The sequence below is a fragment of the Rhinoraja longicauda genome, chromosome 1 (assembly GCF_053455715.1).
Source record: "Rhinoraja longicauda isolate Sanriku21f chromosome 1, sRhiLon1.1, whole genome shotgun sequence".
NCBI classification, from domain to species: Eukaryota; Metazoa; Chordata; class Chondrichthyes; order Rajiformes; family Arhynchobatidae; genus Rhinoraja; species Rhinoraja longicauda.
Window position 1 is genome coordinate 18,547,749 of NC_135953.1, and position 15,000 is coordinate 18,562,748.

Genomic DNA, 15,000 nt, shown 5'->3' on the forward strand with positions numbered 1-15,000 from the left:
TAGTAAACCTACGCTGCACGCCCTCAATAGCAAGAATCATGCCAAACAGGAAGCATGCCAGTACAGGTGTTGGGGGTTATGGGGAGAAGGCAGAAGAATGGGGTTACGAGGGAAAGATAGATCAGCCATAATTGAATGGGTGATCTATGTTGGCAGGCTGAATGGCCTAATTCTGTTCCTATCACTTATGAATTTATGAGGATGGTGCACGAGTGCTCTTCATTTGCTGTAGTGTTGCTGTGGAGTTGCCTCACTTTAGAACATAACAGAATGGATTTCAAATACATCCATGCTCATACATTTCCAGGATATTGCATGGCACCATACCACTTTCACTACTTTTGATTTCTGTTCAGCATCAGCTCATTTTAATCCTAATTTGATTTGTTCATTCATCGTCATATCTGGTTCTTCAGTTTAAAAAAATCATAGGAGCATTAAGCTTCAATGATACTTCTGGTCAACATCTGATCTCTCTTCCTTTTCACATTCTTCTGACCTCAATCTCAATGAGCTTCATGTTTGGCATGATTCTATTGCTTCCAAGATTCAGAATCATTCAGAAATGAAATAGACTATTCTGCCCAACTTATCCACACCAATGACAACCCTTTGTATTTACCCCATTGCCCAGCACCTAGTCCATAGCCCTCTATGTCTAAAAGATTCAAGTGTTCATCTCAACTTCTTTTAAATGCTGTCAGATCCAGCTTCAGCTGCTCTCTGACAGTGCATTCCAGGTTCTTGCCACCCTCCGGGTGAAAAAAAATCGTTTTACATTTCTAACCCTGTCCCAAAATCTATGCCACTTAGTTTAATCTACCCCTGGCATTGGAAAACCTTTCTGCAATCTGCTAGATATATACCCCTCATAATTTTATAAACATATCATCCTTTAACCATCTCCATTCCATGGAGAACAGACTTAGCTTCTGTCTTTCCTCATAACTGAACTACTCCATGCCAGGTAACATCCTAGAGAGTGCGGTCGGACAGCGAGGTGGGCCATTGAGAACTACATGGTGATGTGGCCGCCGAGAACGAAGGGGGGACCTGGGGGGGGGGGGGGGGGGTCAAGAACAAAGGGGGTCCCGCTGGGTGGCTGCTGCCATGTGTGCTGGTAAGCTAAAGATAGGGAAGGAAGATAGGACTGTTCGGTGAACTTCTGTAACTTTGTCGGCGCCAAAAACTTGTAGACACTTGTGTACTGCCTAGGTGAGGTCTGCGACATGATTTTACCGGTTTGTATGCAAAACAAAGCATTTCACTGTACCAAGGTACACATGACAAAGTATCATTGAATCTTCACTGCATCCTCTGCAGCACCATCACATCCTTCCTGTGCTTTGATGAGAACTTCTTGTGTTCGATAAATCACCGGATTCAGACAAGAGTTTGTATAGCAAGGTATTTTATTACACTTACAAATAAGGCACATTGACTCACGTATCCGCGAACACACTCGCAAACCCAGAGTACACAGCAAAGCGCGCCCCCGAGTGGTGACCTGTTGTTGATCACCTGGCACCCTTCGTGACTCGGTGCAAGGCCGGGGTTCTCTTCTTCTATGGAAGGGCGCCCGACACAGTCTTCTATGGCGTTTCTCATCCATTCAGACTGTGCCATACCCCCACCCGTGAGCCAATTATGAGCCCATCTAATCAGGCCGTGCCGCACAGAGCTGGTTGTGCACACTATTTTTGCACTACTTGTGGTAAGGGGCGTACCCAGCTATTGCAGTGTTTTGCTCCGCAAACCCAGACATTACCAGAATTGTTTGCAAACATGTTAAAACATCATCTTTGTGTTTGGGATTTTCTTCGAAAACATCTACTTGTTTTTGAAGAGTTTGGAATGCTGTTCTGTTAATTTAGCGGACATTTTAGCTGACATGGTCTGTTTGACCCTTATACTACAGAACTGCACGCAGTACTCTAGCTGAGGTCTGACCAAGGTTTTATAAAGTTAGAGCACAACCTCCCTTCTTCTGCATTCAGTGCCCTGACTAATGAAGGGCAGTATCCCTTATGCCTTCCTGTCATTCTTTTTACTTGCACAATCATCTTTAAGAATCTATGGACTTGCACTCTGAGAACCCTTTGTTTTTTAACACTCCCAAAAATCCACGTTGAATGTCCTAGACTCAGTAGTGCTCCCTAAATGCATCATCTCACATTTCACCAAATCTCTTTGCAGCCTAAAACTATCTTCCACGCTATTAACAACTCTGCCAATCTTCATGCCATCTGCAAACTTATTGATCTTGCCTCCTACATCCATATTCAAGTAATTCACATGTATTTATAGTCATACAGTGTGGAAACAAGCCCATCGGTCAACTCATCTCCAACGACCAAAACGTCCCATATACACCAGTCCCACTTGCCTGTGTTTGGTCCATTTCCCTTTAAACCTTTCCTATCCATTTACCTGTCTAATTGCTTCTCAAACATCGCAAAAATCCCTGCCTCAGCTACCTTCTCTGGCAGCTCGTTCCATACACCCACCACCCTTTGCAGTAAAAATTTACCTGAACATTAAGATCCTATTTTTTGGCAACATTTATTAGGTCATCATTAAGAGTTTCACTATTCATCTAACCATCACAGTTAATCTTAGTTCTCTTACATTTTATTTGTAATGTACTCCCTTAATTTGTCCACATGTTTCCACATTCAAGCATAATTGTTTTTTCCTGTATGAGATTGATGGAGAGTCTACAATTTGGGAAATGTTTTAGGACGAGGATTTGGCTGTTTGGGATTAGGTTGAGGAGAAATTTCATCGTACAGAGGTTGTGAATATTTGAATGCCCTCTTCCAAAGGGGTATGGATTGTCAGTTATTAAGTACATTGAAGTCTAAGATCAATAGATTCCTGGATATCAAGAGAGCCATAGAGTATGAGCATCTGACAGGAATGTGGAGCTGCAGCATGAGCCATGATGCTGTTGAATGGCAGACCAGGCACATTTAGCCGAATCCTGCTTGTTATTATATTTGTCTTTCACTGACAGCTTTTAGCTACAAAACCTTTGTAATATCTACACAAGACGTTCTAATTGCCTGTAAAAAGATGCAAAACATTGGAATGTGTCAGATATTAATTAGACAATTTAATTGAACAAATGATGAACAAGTGAATATTGTCAATGTAAATCAATATGTTACTAATTACCATTAACAAAAAAATTCAATTTATATGCTAAACTTCACATCTGGTGGTTAATCGTAGTACATGTTACAATGAAGAACCAGTTCTTAATGTGTCACTATTAACTGAAGGCAGCATCAGAGGATATGAAAGACATAAAGCAGATGAAAAAAAATGTCCAGACAGAAAGTAGAAAAGACTGCTGCCAAGTGGAGGGATGAATTGCCAATGTAAAAAGGTTAAGGTAGAAATGAGGAAAAATGCTTTCACCACTAAGTTGGTCAGAATCTGGAATTCTGCCTATGAGGGTGAGAGGGAGAAATTGTCATTAAGAAGGTCACACATACACATCATCCTAACTTATCAATCTATCTTATCTTAGATCTGTCTATTTTATCAATATATTACCTATCCATTGTTGTCACTGGTTTAAATTCTGGAACTTCCCATCAAAAAGCACTGGGGGTAGATTCACCAGCACTGAAGAATTTCAAGTTGGTGGTTTACAGGTGATGAGCAGTTACGGATAAGCCAAACATGCTTACCATGCCTGTAATGCCCACTTCCCAAACATGCTTACCATGCCTGTAATGCCCACTTCCCAAACATGCTTACCATGCCTGTAATGCCCACTTCCCAAACATGCTTACCATGCCTGTAATGCCCACTTCCCAAACATGCTTACCATGCCTGTAATGCCCACTTCCCAAACATGCTTACCATGCCTGTAATGCCCACTTCCCAAACATGCTTACCATGCCTGTAATGCCCACTTCCCAAACATGCTTACCATGCCTGTAATGCCCACTTCCCAAGCATGAAATAAAAACAAGATCTGATGAAGGATTGGAATTTGAAACAATAGCTGTTTCTCTTTCCACAGGCGCTGTCTGACCTGCTGAGTCTTTCTTGTATGCATTGGGAATTTAAAAGAAACATTAGCTGTAGGTCTCTTCATACTGTAGGTCTCTTCAAGTGTTAAAGCCCGAGCATCGATCAGGGTGGCACACCATGCATTGCTTTTTGTCAACCAGAAAATCCCCATTTACATCTGTTCTCTGATTGCTGCTAGCCAGACAATCTATCCATACCAATGTTTCCTTTGTCATCAGGCCTTTTATTATTTTCAATAAGTTGTTTATCACAGAATTACTTTTCAGAAAATGTTGCCCTATGAAAAACGAAGAAAAACCAATTGTCTATTGCTAAATGGAATTGAATAGGATGATGGATAGTTGTGTTATCACTTTCAATACTTGTATTTTCTTTGCTGTTAAATGGATGTAATTAAAGACTTATGCAGCACAAGTGCTAGCATAAAACACAAGAAAAGTGGAACTTTTCCACATTGCCTACTGTCAGGATGCATCACAGCTCTATAGTCTCGACTAGACTCCATCCACGCTCACTGCATCGGGAAAGCAACTAACATAATCAAGGACTTTACCCACCTCAGTCATTCCTACTTCTCTCTGCTCCCATTAGGCAGAGTATTGAAAGCATTACCAATTATACAGAAGCTTTAAGTCAAGTCAAGTTTATTTGTCACATACACATACACGATGTGCAGTGAAATGAAAGTGGCAATGCCTGCGGATTGTGCACAAAAAAAGAATTACAGTTACAGCATATAAATAAAGTTAATAAGTTACTATAGTGTAGACAAAAATTTAGTCTCGAGTTATAAAAGTTGACAGTCCTGATGGCCTGTGGGAAGAAACTCCGTCTCAATCTCTCCATTTTCACAGCATAGCAGCGGAGGCGTTTGCCTGACCGTAGCATCTGGAACAGTCCGTTGCTGGGGTGGCAGGGGTCCCTCATAATCTTGCTTGCTCTGGATCTGCACCACCTGATGTATAGGTCCTGCAGGGGGACGAGTGTAGTTCCCATGGTGCGTTCTGCCGAACGCACTACTCTCTGCAGGGCCATCCTGTCCTGGGCAGAGCTGTTCCCAAACCAGACTGTAATGTTGCCGGACAGGATGCTCTCTACAGCCCCAGAGTAGAAGCAATGAAGGATCCTCAGAGACACTCTGAATTTCCTCAGCTGTCTAAGGTGGTAAAGGCGCTGCTTTGCCTTACCCACCAGTGTGGCAATGTGCGTTGCCCATGTCAGATCCTCTGTGATCTCTGTACCATCAGACCTAGCTATAGCTTCTTCCCCTGATATCAGACTTCTGTACGGACCTTACACAAGCTAGGATACAGTCCCCTATTTTTCAACCGCCCTCATTGCGGAATTATTACACTACAATGCTGAGAAACTACATTCTGCATCCAGGTAATTTTTCTCTTTACTCTACCTGCTATACTTGTGATAAACATAAGAAAGGTTCATCAATAGCTATGGGGAAGGTGGTAATGAGGTATACAAACAGTAAAATTAATCAGGGCAGTGAGACTCGTCGTCAAACCAGGGTGAGGGGAGCGGGAGAGGGAGAGAGTGAACGCAAGGGTTACTTGTGTTAGAGGAATCAATATTCATTCCACTGGGTTGTCATAAGTGATAGGAGAAGAATTAGGCCATTCAGCCCATCAAGTATACTCCGCCATTCAATCATGGCTAATCTATCTCTCCTTCCTAACCCCATTCTCCTGCCTTCTCCCCTTAACCCCTTGACATCCGGGTGGTAAGTTACCAGATCTCTCGTTTCCCTCTCCCATGACTCGGTCTGAAGGGTCTAGATTCGAAACATCACTCAGTCCTTCTCTCCAAAGATGCTGCCTGACCCGCTGAGTTACCCCAGTGCCTTGCCTATCTTTGGTGTAAACTAGCATATGCAGTTCCTTCCTACCTACCTGTGTATGGCTTGATTGCATTCATGCACAGTATTCTTTGATTTCATCACAGATAAAAGTTTTCACTGTACCTCAGTACCCATGACAAGAATAAACCTAAACTATTAGTGCACAGGAGCCACTACTGCACAGCAGGAGGGTTGGGATGGAACCTCGGCATCACATTAAGATGGCGGCCTGCACTGAGGGTTTACCTCGGGCAGCTCGACCCGTGTTTAATTTCCAAAGTGGTTAAGTCAAAATCTAGGTGATGTCGCGGTAGAGCTATTGCCTTACAGCACCAGAGACCCGGGTTTGATGCTGACTACGGGTGCTGTCTGTACAGAGTTTGTACGTTCTCCCCGTGACCTGCATGGGTTTTCTCTGAGATCTTTGGTTTCCTCTCACACTCGACATACAGGTTTGTAAGTGAATTGGCTTGGTATACATGTAAAATTGTCCATCGTATGTGTTGGGTAGTATTAATGTTTAGGAATCGCTATTCAGTGCGGACTCGGTGGGCCGGATGGCCTGTTTCTGCGCTGTATCTCTAAACTACCTGGAATCCTTGGTAGTTATCAACATCTCGGCGGGTGGATTCAGAGAAAATAGAGTTTAAAATAATGAGAGCAATAGATCGGGTAGATGTACGTAGTCTCTTGCCCAGGGAATCAAGACCAGAGGACATAGGGTTAAGATGAAGGGGTAAAGATTACCCCAAGGGGTAACATTTATCCACACAAAGGGTGGTAGGTGTTTAAAACGAGGTGTCGGAGGAGGTAGTTAAGGCAGGTAGTATCACAACGTTTATGAAATCGACAGGTACATGGATAGTCCAGGTTTGGAGGGATATGGACCCAAAGCAGGCAGGTGGGAATAGTGTAGATGGGACATGTGGTTGGTGTGGGCAAGTTGGGCCGAAGAGCAGTGAGTCACTGAGACTACGGCTATGAACCATGTCGCTAACCAAATGTAGACAAGGTGATTGTTTCGCTGAACACCTTTGCTCAGTCCGCCTAGGTCTACATGAGCTCCAGGTTGTCAAACACTTTAACTCCCCCTCTCATTCCCACACTGACCTTTCTGTCCTGGGCCGCCTCTATTGTTAGAGTGAGGCCAAATGCAAATTGGAGGAACAGCACCTCATATTTCGTCTGGGCAGCTGGCACCCCGGCGGTCTGAATATTGAAGTACGTCTGAAGAAGTCTAAGAATAAAGCGGAGGCCATTTAAAACTGAGGTGAGAAGAATTTTTTTTCACCCAGAGAGTTGTGAATTTGTGGAATTCTCTGCCACAGAAGGCAGTGGAAGCCAATTCACTAGATGAATTTAAAAGAGAGTTAGATAGAGCTCTAGGGGCTAGTGGAATCAAGGGATATGGGGAGAAGGCAGGCACAGGTTACTGATTGTAGATGATCAGCCATGATCACAATGAATGGTGGTGCTGGCTTGAAGGGCCAAATGGCCTCCTCCTGCACCTATTTTCTATGTTTCTATGTCTCGACCCGAAACGTCACATAGAAACATAGAAAATAGGTGCAGGAGTAGGCCATTCGGCCCTTCGAGCCTGCACCGCCATTCAATATGATCATGGCTGATCATCCAGCTCAGTAACCTGTACCTGCCTTCTCTCCATACCCCCTGATCCCTTTAGCCACAAGGGCCACATCTAACTCCCTCTTAAATATAGCCAATGATAAATATAGCTCAACTACCTTCTGTGGCAGAGAATTCCACAGACTCGCCACTCTCTGTGTGAAGAAATGTTTTCTCATCTCGGTCCTAAAAGACTTCCCCCTTATCCTTAAGCTGTGACCCCTGGTTCTGGACTCCCCCAACATCGGGAACAATCTTCCCGCATCTAGCCTCTCCAACCCTTTAAGAATTTTATATGTTTCGATAAGATCCCCCTCAGTCTTCTAAATTCCAGCGAGTACAAGCCTAGTCTATCCAGTCTTTCTTCATATGAAAGTCCCGCCATCCCAGGGATCAATCTGGTGAACCCATTCCTTCTATACAGAGATGCTGCCCGTCCTACTGAGTGACTCCAGCATTTTGTGTCTATCTTCGGCATGAATGTTGATTTCTCCAACTTCAAGTAACCCTTGCATCCCCTCTCTCTGACCCCGTCATTGTACCAGTTTCATTGTCATCCTGGGGAGTTTGTCTACATATCCCGTTATCTATCCCACAGCCTGTTTCCTCAATCATCATTACTTTTTTGCATATCTTTCATTTATTTGTTCTCTACATTGCTATATCACCGTCTCTCTCTCGTTTTCCTTTCCCCTGACTCTCAGTCTGAAGAAGGGTCGCGACCCAAAACGTCACCCATTCCTTCTCTCCACAGACACTGCCTGAACTGCTGAGTAACTCTGGCATTTTGTGTCAAGCATTCTACATTTCCTGATCAACGTCTGCTTTGATCTGTCGTTTTCGCTCCTCAACCTTCCATATCGCTGGACTCCCTCTCCCCAGACTCCCAGTCTGAAGAAGGGTCCCGATCCGAAACGTAGGTTCACTAGGTTAATTCCCGGAATGGCGGGGCTGTTGTATGTTGAAAGACTGGAGTGACTAGGCTTGTCTACTCTGGAATTTAGAAGGATGAGAGGGGATCTTATTGAAACATATAAGATTATTAAGGGATTGGACACGTTAGAGGCAGGAAACATGTTCCCAATGTTGGGGGAGTCCAGAACCAGGGGCCACAGTTTAAGAATAAGGGGTAGGCCATTTAGAACGGAGATGACGAAAAACTTTTTCACTCAGAGTAATCAAGTCAAGTAAAGTTTATTTATAAAAGCACATTTAAAAACAACCCATGTTGACCAAAGTGCTGTACATCAGAGCAGGTACTAAAAATACAATAAGAAACAGACATCACAGCAGAGCAAAGGCACAAAAAAAGTTCAAAGGGATCAGCACAAAACAAAAATCAGCCCCATCAGAAGGCCTCAAAACGCTAAAGTGTGTTTTTAAGCCTGGACTTAAAAGAGCTGATGGAAGGGGCAGATCTGATAGGGAGGGGGATGCTGTTCCACAGTCCAGGAGCTGCAACCGCGAATCTGTGGAATTCTCTGCCTCAGAAGGCAGTGGAGGCCAATTCTCTGAATGCATTCAAGAGAGAGCTAGCTAGAGCTCTTAAGGATAGCGGAGTCAGGGGGTATGGGGAGAAGGCAGGAATGGGGTACCGATTGAGAATGATCAGCCATGATCACATTGAATGGCGGTACTGGCTCGAAGGACCGAATGGCCTACTCCTGCACCTATTGTCTATTGTAACGTCACCACTCCTCCTCTCCACGGCCGCTGCCCGACCCGCTGTGTCGCTCGTCGAGTCAGATCGCTAACAGGAAACGGGCCCACGGACAGGAAGTCCCGCCCACGCCTCCTTACGTGCCCACCTGATTGGCGGCGCCTGTGGCGTCCTTGACGAACTCGCAATTCTCATTGGGCTACAGTCGGTGCCATTCAGCCGCGTGTGTGTGTGTGTGTGTGTGTGTGTGTGTGTGTGTGTGTGTGTCGTGGGCCTGGTGACGCGTGGGTGATCTCTCCGCGCGCGGCGGCGGCGGTTGGAGAAGCGGCTCCGGCCCAACCGTCGCTGTGCTGTGCCCCCTCCCCCCCCCCCCCCCATGGTGCCCACTAACAACCTTTGACCATACTTCATTATTACTGCCCCAAATGCAGATGTAATCCCCAGTAACGCGTCGAATGGTCCCAAGGGCCAAGCCAGGCGCTTGCTTCATGGCAGTGACAGTGTCATCGAACTAAACTGATCTCACTCACCCCAACTTTAACTCGTCGAGGACAGTTGTGTCGGAAAGAAAGGAACTGCAGATGCTGGTTTACACCTAAGATCGACACAAAAACGCGGGAGTAACTGTCTCAGCAGGGACAGGCAGCAGCTCTGGTGAAAAGGAATAGGTGAAGTTTCGTGTCGAGACCCTTCTTTCAGAACTCTGCGACCGTCGTTGTGGCGGAAGGAACTGCAGATGTTGGTTTACACCGAAGATCGACACGACATACTGGAGTAACTCAGCGGGTCAACTACATGATCAAAGTAAGAAGTGTAAGAAAATAACTGCAGATGCTGGTACAAATCGAAGGTATTTATTTGCAAAATGCTGGAGTAACTCAGCAGGTCAGGCAGCATATCAGGAGAGAAGGAATGGGCGACGTTTCGGGTCGAAACCCCTCTTCAGACCGAAGCTTCTTAAAACTTACCTCTTACTTTGATCACAAAATGCTGGAGTAATTTGAAGAAGGGGTTCGACCCGAAAACGTCGCCCATTCCTTCTCCCCTGAGATGCTGCCTGACCTGCTGAGTTACTCCAGCATTTTGTGATCAAAGTAAGAGGTAAGTTTTAATAAGCTTTTCGAGCAGTTAGTGAAGGAAATTCTAGAGCTCGTGGTGGCTGAAGGGTGGATGTATGGACTTTAGTTGAAGGGAGTGGGGGTGGCGGACCGGAGGAACTCTGTTCTGGGTAGATGGGGAAAGTTACAAAGCTTGGCCTTGGGTGGGTTTGTGTTATTCATACAGGAACTTGGAACATGAGGGGTGGGAATTTTAAAAACGTGACAAAATCACATTACAGAACACCTTTCCAATACTGTACATCTTACTTTTCCGCCCACCAAAATTGAATAGGGGGATTGCACGGCAGGCGAGGTCACGATCCCTGACCCGTACTGTTGCCACGCAACGCCTACTGGGGGGGACGCCGTGTACTGCAGGCAATCACCTCCAGGGCATCAAAGAAGAAGGGTCTCGAGGGCACCTCAAAGACTTTTTGCTTAGTCTTTTTCTTCTATTTTATGTTTGGAACGACTTCTGTTGTGGAACAATTCGTCAGTCTTAATGAGAGGGTGTTGCAGTTGAATGCTGCGGCTGCACTTTGCTGCAGCTCGGCTTCCCCCGTTTTCTCCCATGACAATAGACAATAGGTGCAGGAGGAGGCCATTCGGCCCTTCGAGCCAGCACCGCCATTCAATGTGTAGTATAAGAAAATAACTGCAGATGCTGGTACAAATCGAAGGTATTTATTTACAAAATGCTGGAGTAACTCAGCAGGTCAGGCAGCATCTCAGGAGAGAAGGAATGGGTAACGTTTCGGGTCGAGACCCTTCTTCAGACCGATGTCAGGGGGGCGGGACAAAGGAAGGATATAGGTGGAGACAGGAAGATAGAGGGAGATCTGGGAAGGGGGAGGGGAAGAGAGGTACAGAGGAACTATCTAAAGTGGGAGAAGTCGATGTTCATACCACTGGACTGCAAGCTGCCCAGGCGAAATATGAGGTGCTGTTCCTCCAATTTCCCGTGGGTCTCACTATGGCACTGGAGAAGGCCCATGACAGAAAGGTCAGACTGGGAATGGGAGGGGGAGTTGAAGTGCTCGGCCACCGGGAGACCAGTTTGGCCAACGCGGACCGAGCGCAGGTGTTGAGCGAAGCCAATCAATGTGATCATGGCTGATCATTCTCAATCAGTACCCTGTTCCTGCCTTCTCCCCATACCCCCTGACTCCGCTATCCTTAAGAGCTCTATCGAGCTCTCTCTTGAATGCATTCAGAGAATTGGCCTCCGGAGACAGCGTGTCTCCAGCTCCCTCCCGGCGCTCCGAGTGTCCCGACACATCTCCCCGTTCCTGCGCTCCCCGCTCTCCAAGCTCGGCGCCCCTGCTCCGCGCCTCGCTTCCTGCGGCTCTTCGGCCCCTCGCTGCTCCTACTGGCCCTCCAGCCCTTCTCCCCGCTCGCCATCTCCGTCTGCCGAGCTCTGATTCCACTTGGCTCAACACCTCGATTCCACTTGGCTCAACAGCTCAACATCTCGAGGCTGGAGCCGCCGAGCAGAGCTTATCATCTGCCCTGGCTTATCATCTGCCCTGGCTTATCACTGGCTTATCATCTGCCCTGGTCCGCCTCGGCTCCAAACGCCCGGTGCGTTGCCCAGCTCTTGCTGCTGCTCGGCCTCCGCTGCCGATTGGTCTCTCCCTGGTCCTCTTCCACCTCCTCTTCGGGCTCGACACTCCGCTCCACCGCCTCTTCCACCGCCTCCTCCTCCAAGGCCGTGGAACCCTTCCTCCCTGGGACCTTCACCCTCAGGCGGGTCACTGACCTCCAGCGCTTGTTGCTTCTGCCGCTGCAGTCCCTCCAGGCCCCTCAGCTCGGGTTCTTCCCGCTGCTCCTCTCCCTGCTCGCTCAACCCCGTCCTTTCCTCCTCCTCCTCTTCTTCTCCCCCCGCTGGCCAGTTGGCAGTCCCCTGCTTCTCGGTCTTGCTCTTCTGCCTCTCTTCCCAGCCACGTTTCCTCTTTCCCCGCTGGCTGACCAGACGTCTTCCCAGCTGCTTCTTGCGTCCGCGGACTTGGCAGCCCTTTTCCTGGTTCCTCTTCCTCCTCCAGATCCTCTAGCTTCTTCCTCATTTTTAGCAGCACAAAAATTGGACTATTGACGTTTTTGTTCAAGGTAAGAACGTACGTTGCATGTGTTGGTAGTATATGCCGGAAGCTGCGATGTCCTCCAGACGGCTTGAGCGACTCCGTGCGTCACGCACTGTGACCGTGCGACCTTACTGCAATCCCTCTACATGACAAGGCTCTTGATATTATATATCTATAGGCACTTGCACGGTAGGTCAAAGGGTGTGACGCACGGAGTTGCTCAAACGTTCTGGAGGACAAGCAAGCCTCCGGCATACACTCGTCACACACGCAACACGTACACGCTGAGTTACTCCAGCATTTTGTCTACCTTCGATTTAAACCAGCATTTGCACTTCTTTCCTACACATTTTGTCCACTCCACTGCAAAAACTTCTCAAGGTATGTCTACTTTGACGAAGTTCTCCTCTCTCCGACGAGAGTTCAGCAACTTCCTCTCTCACTGCTGCCCTTCTGTGATTCCGCTATATTATTTTGTCAGGCCAAACCCGTGGCCATCCTTTCCTCCTTAACTTCATCCAGCCTGGCTACATTCCCTGTCTCCATTGTCTTCCAATTCCAGCATTTAAGTGAGCTAATTTAAATCCCTCCACCACTGGTATCCATAACCTTAAAGGCTTTGCAGGAAGGTAGACACAAAATGCTGGAGTAACTGAGCGGGTCAGGCAGCATCTCTGGAAAGAAAGAATCGGTGACGAAGAAGGGTCTCGACCCGATACATCACGTATTCCTTTTCTCCAGAGATGCTGCCTGACCCGCTCAGTTACTCCAGCATTTTGTGTCTACTTTTGATTTAAACAAGCATCTGCAGTTTTCTTTCCTCGGCTTTGCAGGAATATCTTTTAAAATCTAACCAGAGCTAGTGCAATTGGTCTCCTGTGTACCAAAGCAAGAAAAAGGAACTGTAAATTATAAGTAAGCTGTTTTTCATTAAGCCCTAAGGAAAGACACAAAGTGTTGGAGTAACTCAGCAGGTCAGGCAGTAATCCGGGAGAACATGGTCAGATGATGTTTTGAGCCGGGACCCTTCTTCAGATCAGTCTGAAGAAGGGTTCCAGCCCAAAACGTCGCCTATCCACGTTCTTCAGGGATGCTACTGGACCTGCTGAATTATTCTGGCATACATGTCTATCTCTGGTATAAACCAGCATCTGCCGTTCCTTGTTCCAAGCCCCAAGGAACAGTGATTTGTGAGTTCTGCAGCTGGTATCTGGCTTATCATCTGTCATCAAAAGAGCATATTAAACTTAAATATCATCTTCACGTAGAAAGAGGTCCCAAAGAACGCTACGACAAATGGCACAAAATAACACAAGGACAAATTAGTCCACCCAATCAATGAGTAAGTGTAGGGAGAATGTCAGAAAGAAGTTGCTGGGGATTATGGAGAAAATACCAGAGCTCAGAGCCAGAGCAGAGAGAACCATATTCCATAAGTCATTTCCAGAAAAGTGGAAACAAAATGGAATTAAAAAAGGTCTGCTTCACAAGGAGAGAAATATTGAGGAATATATCCTGTCTGTTTTCAGCTACGAGATGAATTATTTACTTTGATATGAAGAATTAAAACAAAAACAGATTTATTTAGAAAAATGTTCACATTCTGCTAGATATCACTAAAGAGTGCTGATGCATAAAACATAGAAAGTTAAAATGCTGTATGTCAAATGGTGTTTTGGCCTTTATTTCCAAAAGAAAAAAGAAGAAAAACAGAATTTGAAACAAAAAAGAAAGAACAGTGAGAACACTCAGCAGTCAAGTAGTATTTCATAGAATCATAGAGGAATATAGCACCAAACAGGCCCTTTGGCCCATCATGCCGTGCTGATCATTAACGACCTAGCTTTATTAATCTCATCTACGGTGTGGGATTCTCATTATGAAGTCTACTTTTTGAGGCAGCGACTCCGGTAAATCCCTTCGAATGGCGGGGAGGTCAGAACCCGTGATGGACTAGGCAGTGTTCACAACTTTTTGCAGTCGTTTTAGCTCCTGGGAATTCAAGTTGTCGAACCAGTCCGTGATGCAACCAGTCAATATGCTCTCCACTGTACATCTGTAGAAGCTCAAGAGAATCCTCTCTGACATACCGAATCTCCGTAATCTTCTCAGGAAGTAGAGGCGTTGATGTGCTTTCTTAATAATTGCATTAGTGTGCTGGGTCCAGGAAAGATCTCCAGAAATATGCACACCCAGGAATTTGAAGCTTTTGACTCTCTCCACCATCGTCCCGTCAATATAGAAAGGTTTTGGGTCCTCATCGTTCCTCTTTCAAAGTTCCTTGGTCTTACTGACATTGAGAGCCAGGTTGTTGTGCTGGCACCATTTGGTCAGTCAATCGATCTCACTTCTGTACTCTGACAACACCATCTGCAATTCATCCAACAACAGTGGTGTCGTCGGCAAACTTGAGGATGGAGTTCGTACTGTGCCCGGCTACACAGTCATGTGTAAACCCGGGTGCTCATACCACCTCCCAACTCACTGGGGCCCTAATTCTCACATTTACAGGGTTCACCAGTAATTTTAATTTTATATAGCATCTAAGAAACAGCAAATTAAAGGTGTATTGGGATTTTAACAGGAATTACATCCAATAGCTCATAAAATCTGCCTGTGTGGCACCACCAAAGC

The 15,000-nt window shown here is 46.1% G+C and overlaps 1 protein-coding gene across 3 annotated transcripts in view; it reads left to right on the forward strand.

Annotated features, from left to right (window-relative positions):
* The first annotated feature begins 9,559 nt into the window (after positions 1-9,559).
* The window catches only part of uvssa (UV-stimulated scaffold protein A), a 108,896-nt gene continuing 103,455 nt past the window's right edge, over positions 9,560-15,000 (forward strand). The window contains exon 1 of one of the 3 annotated variants that reach the window (XM_078413711.1): positions 9,560-10,035. In XM_078413711.1, coding sequence (XP_078269837.1) covers positions 10,017-10,035 — 19 coding nt within the window. In that variant the 5' untranslated portion in view covers positions 9,560-10,016. Of the gene's footprint in view, positions 10,036-10,204; positions 10,287-15,000 lie in introns of those variants that run through there. The other 2 variants (XM_078413763.1, XM_078413839.1) reach the window with 2 other exon arrangements.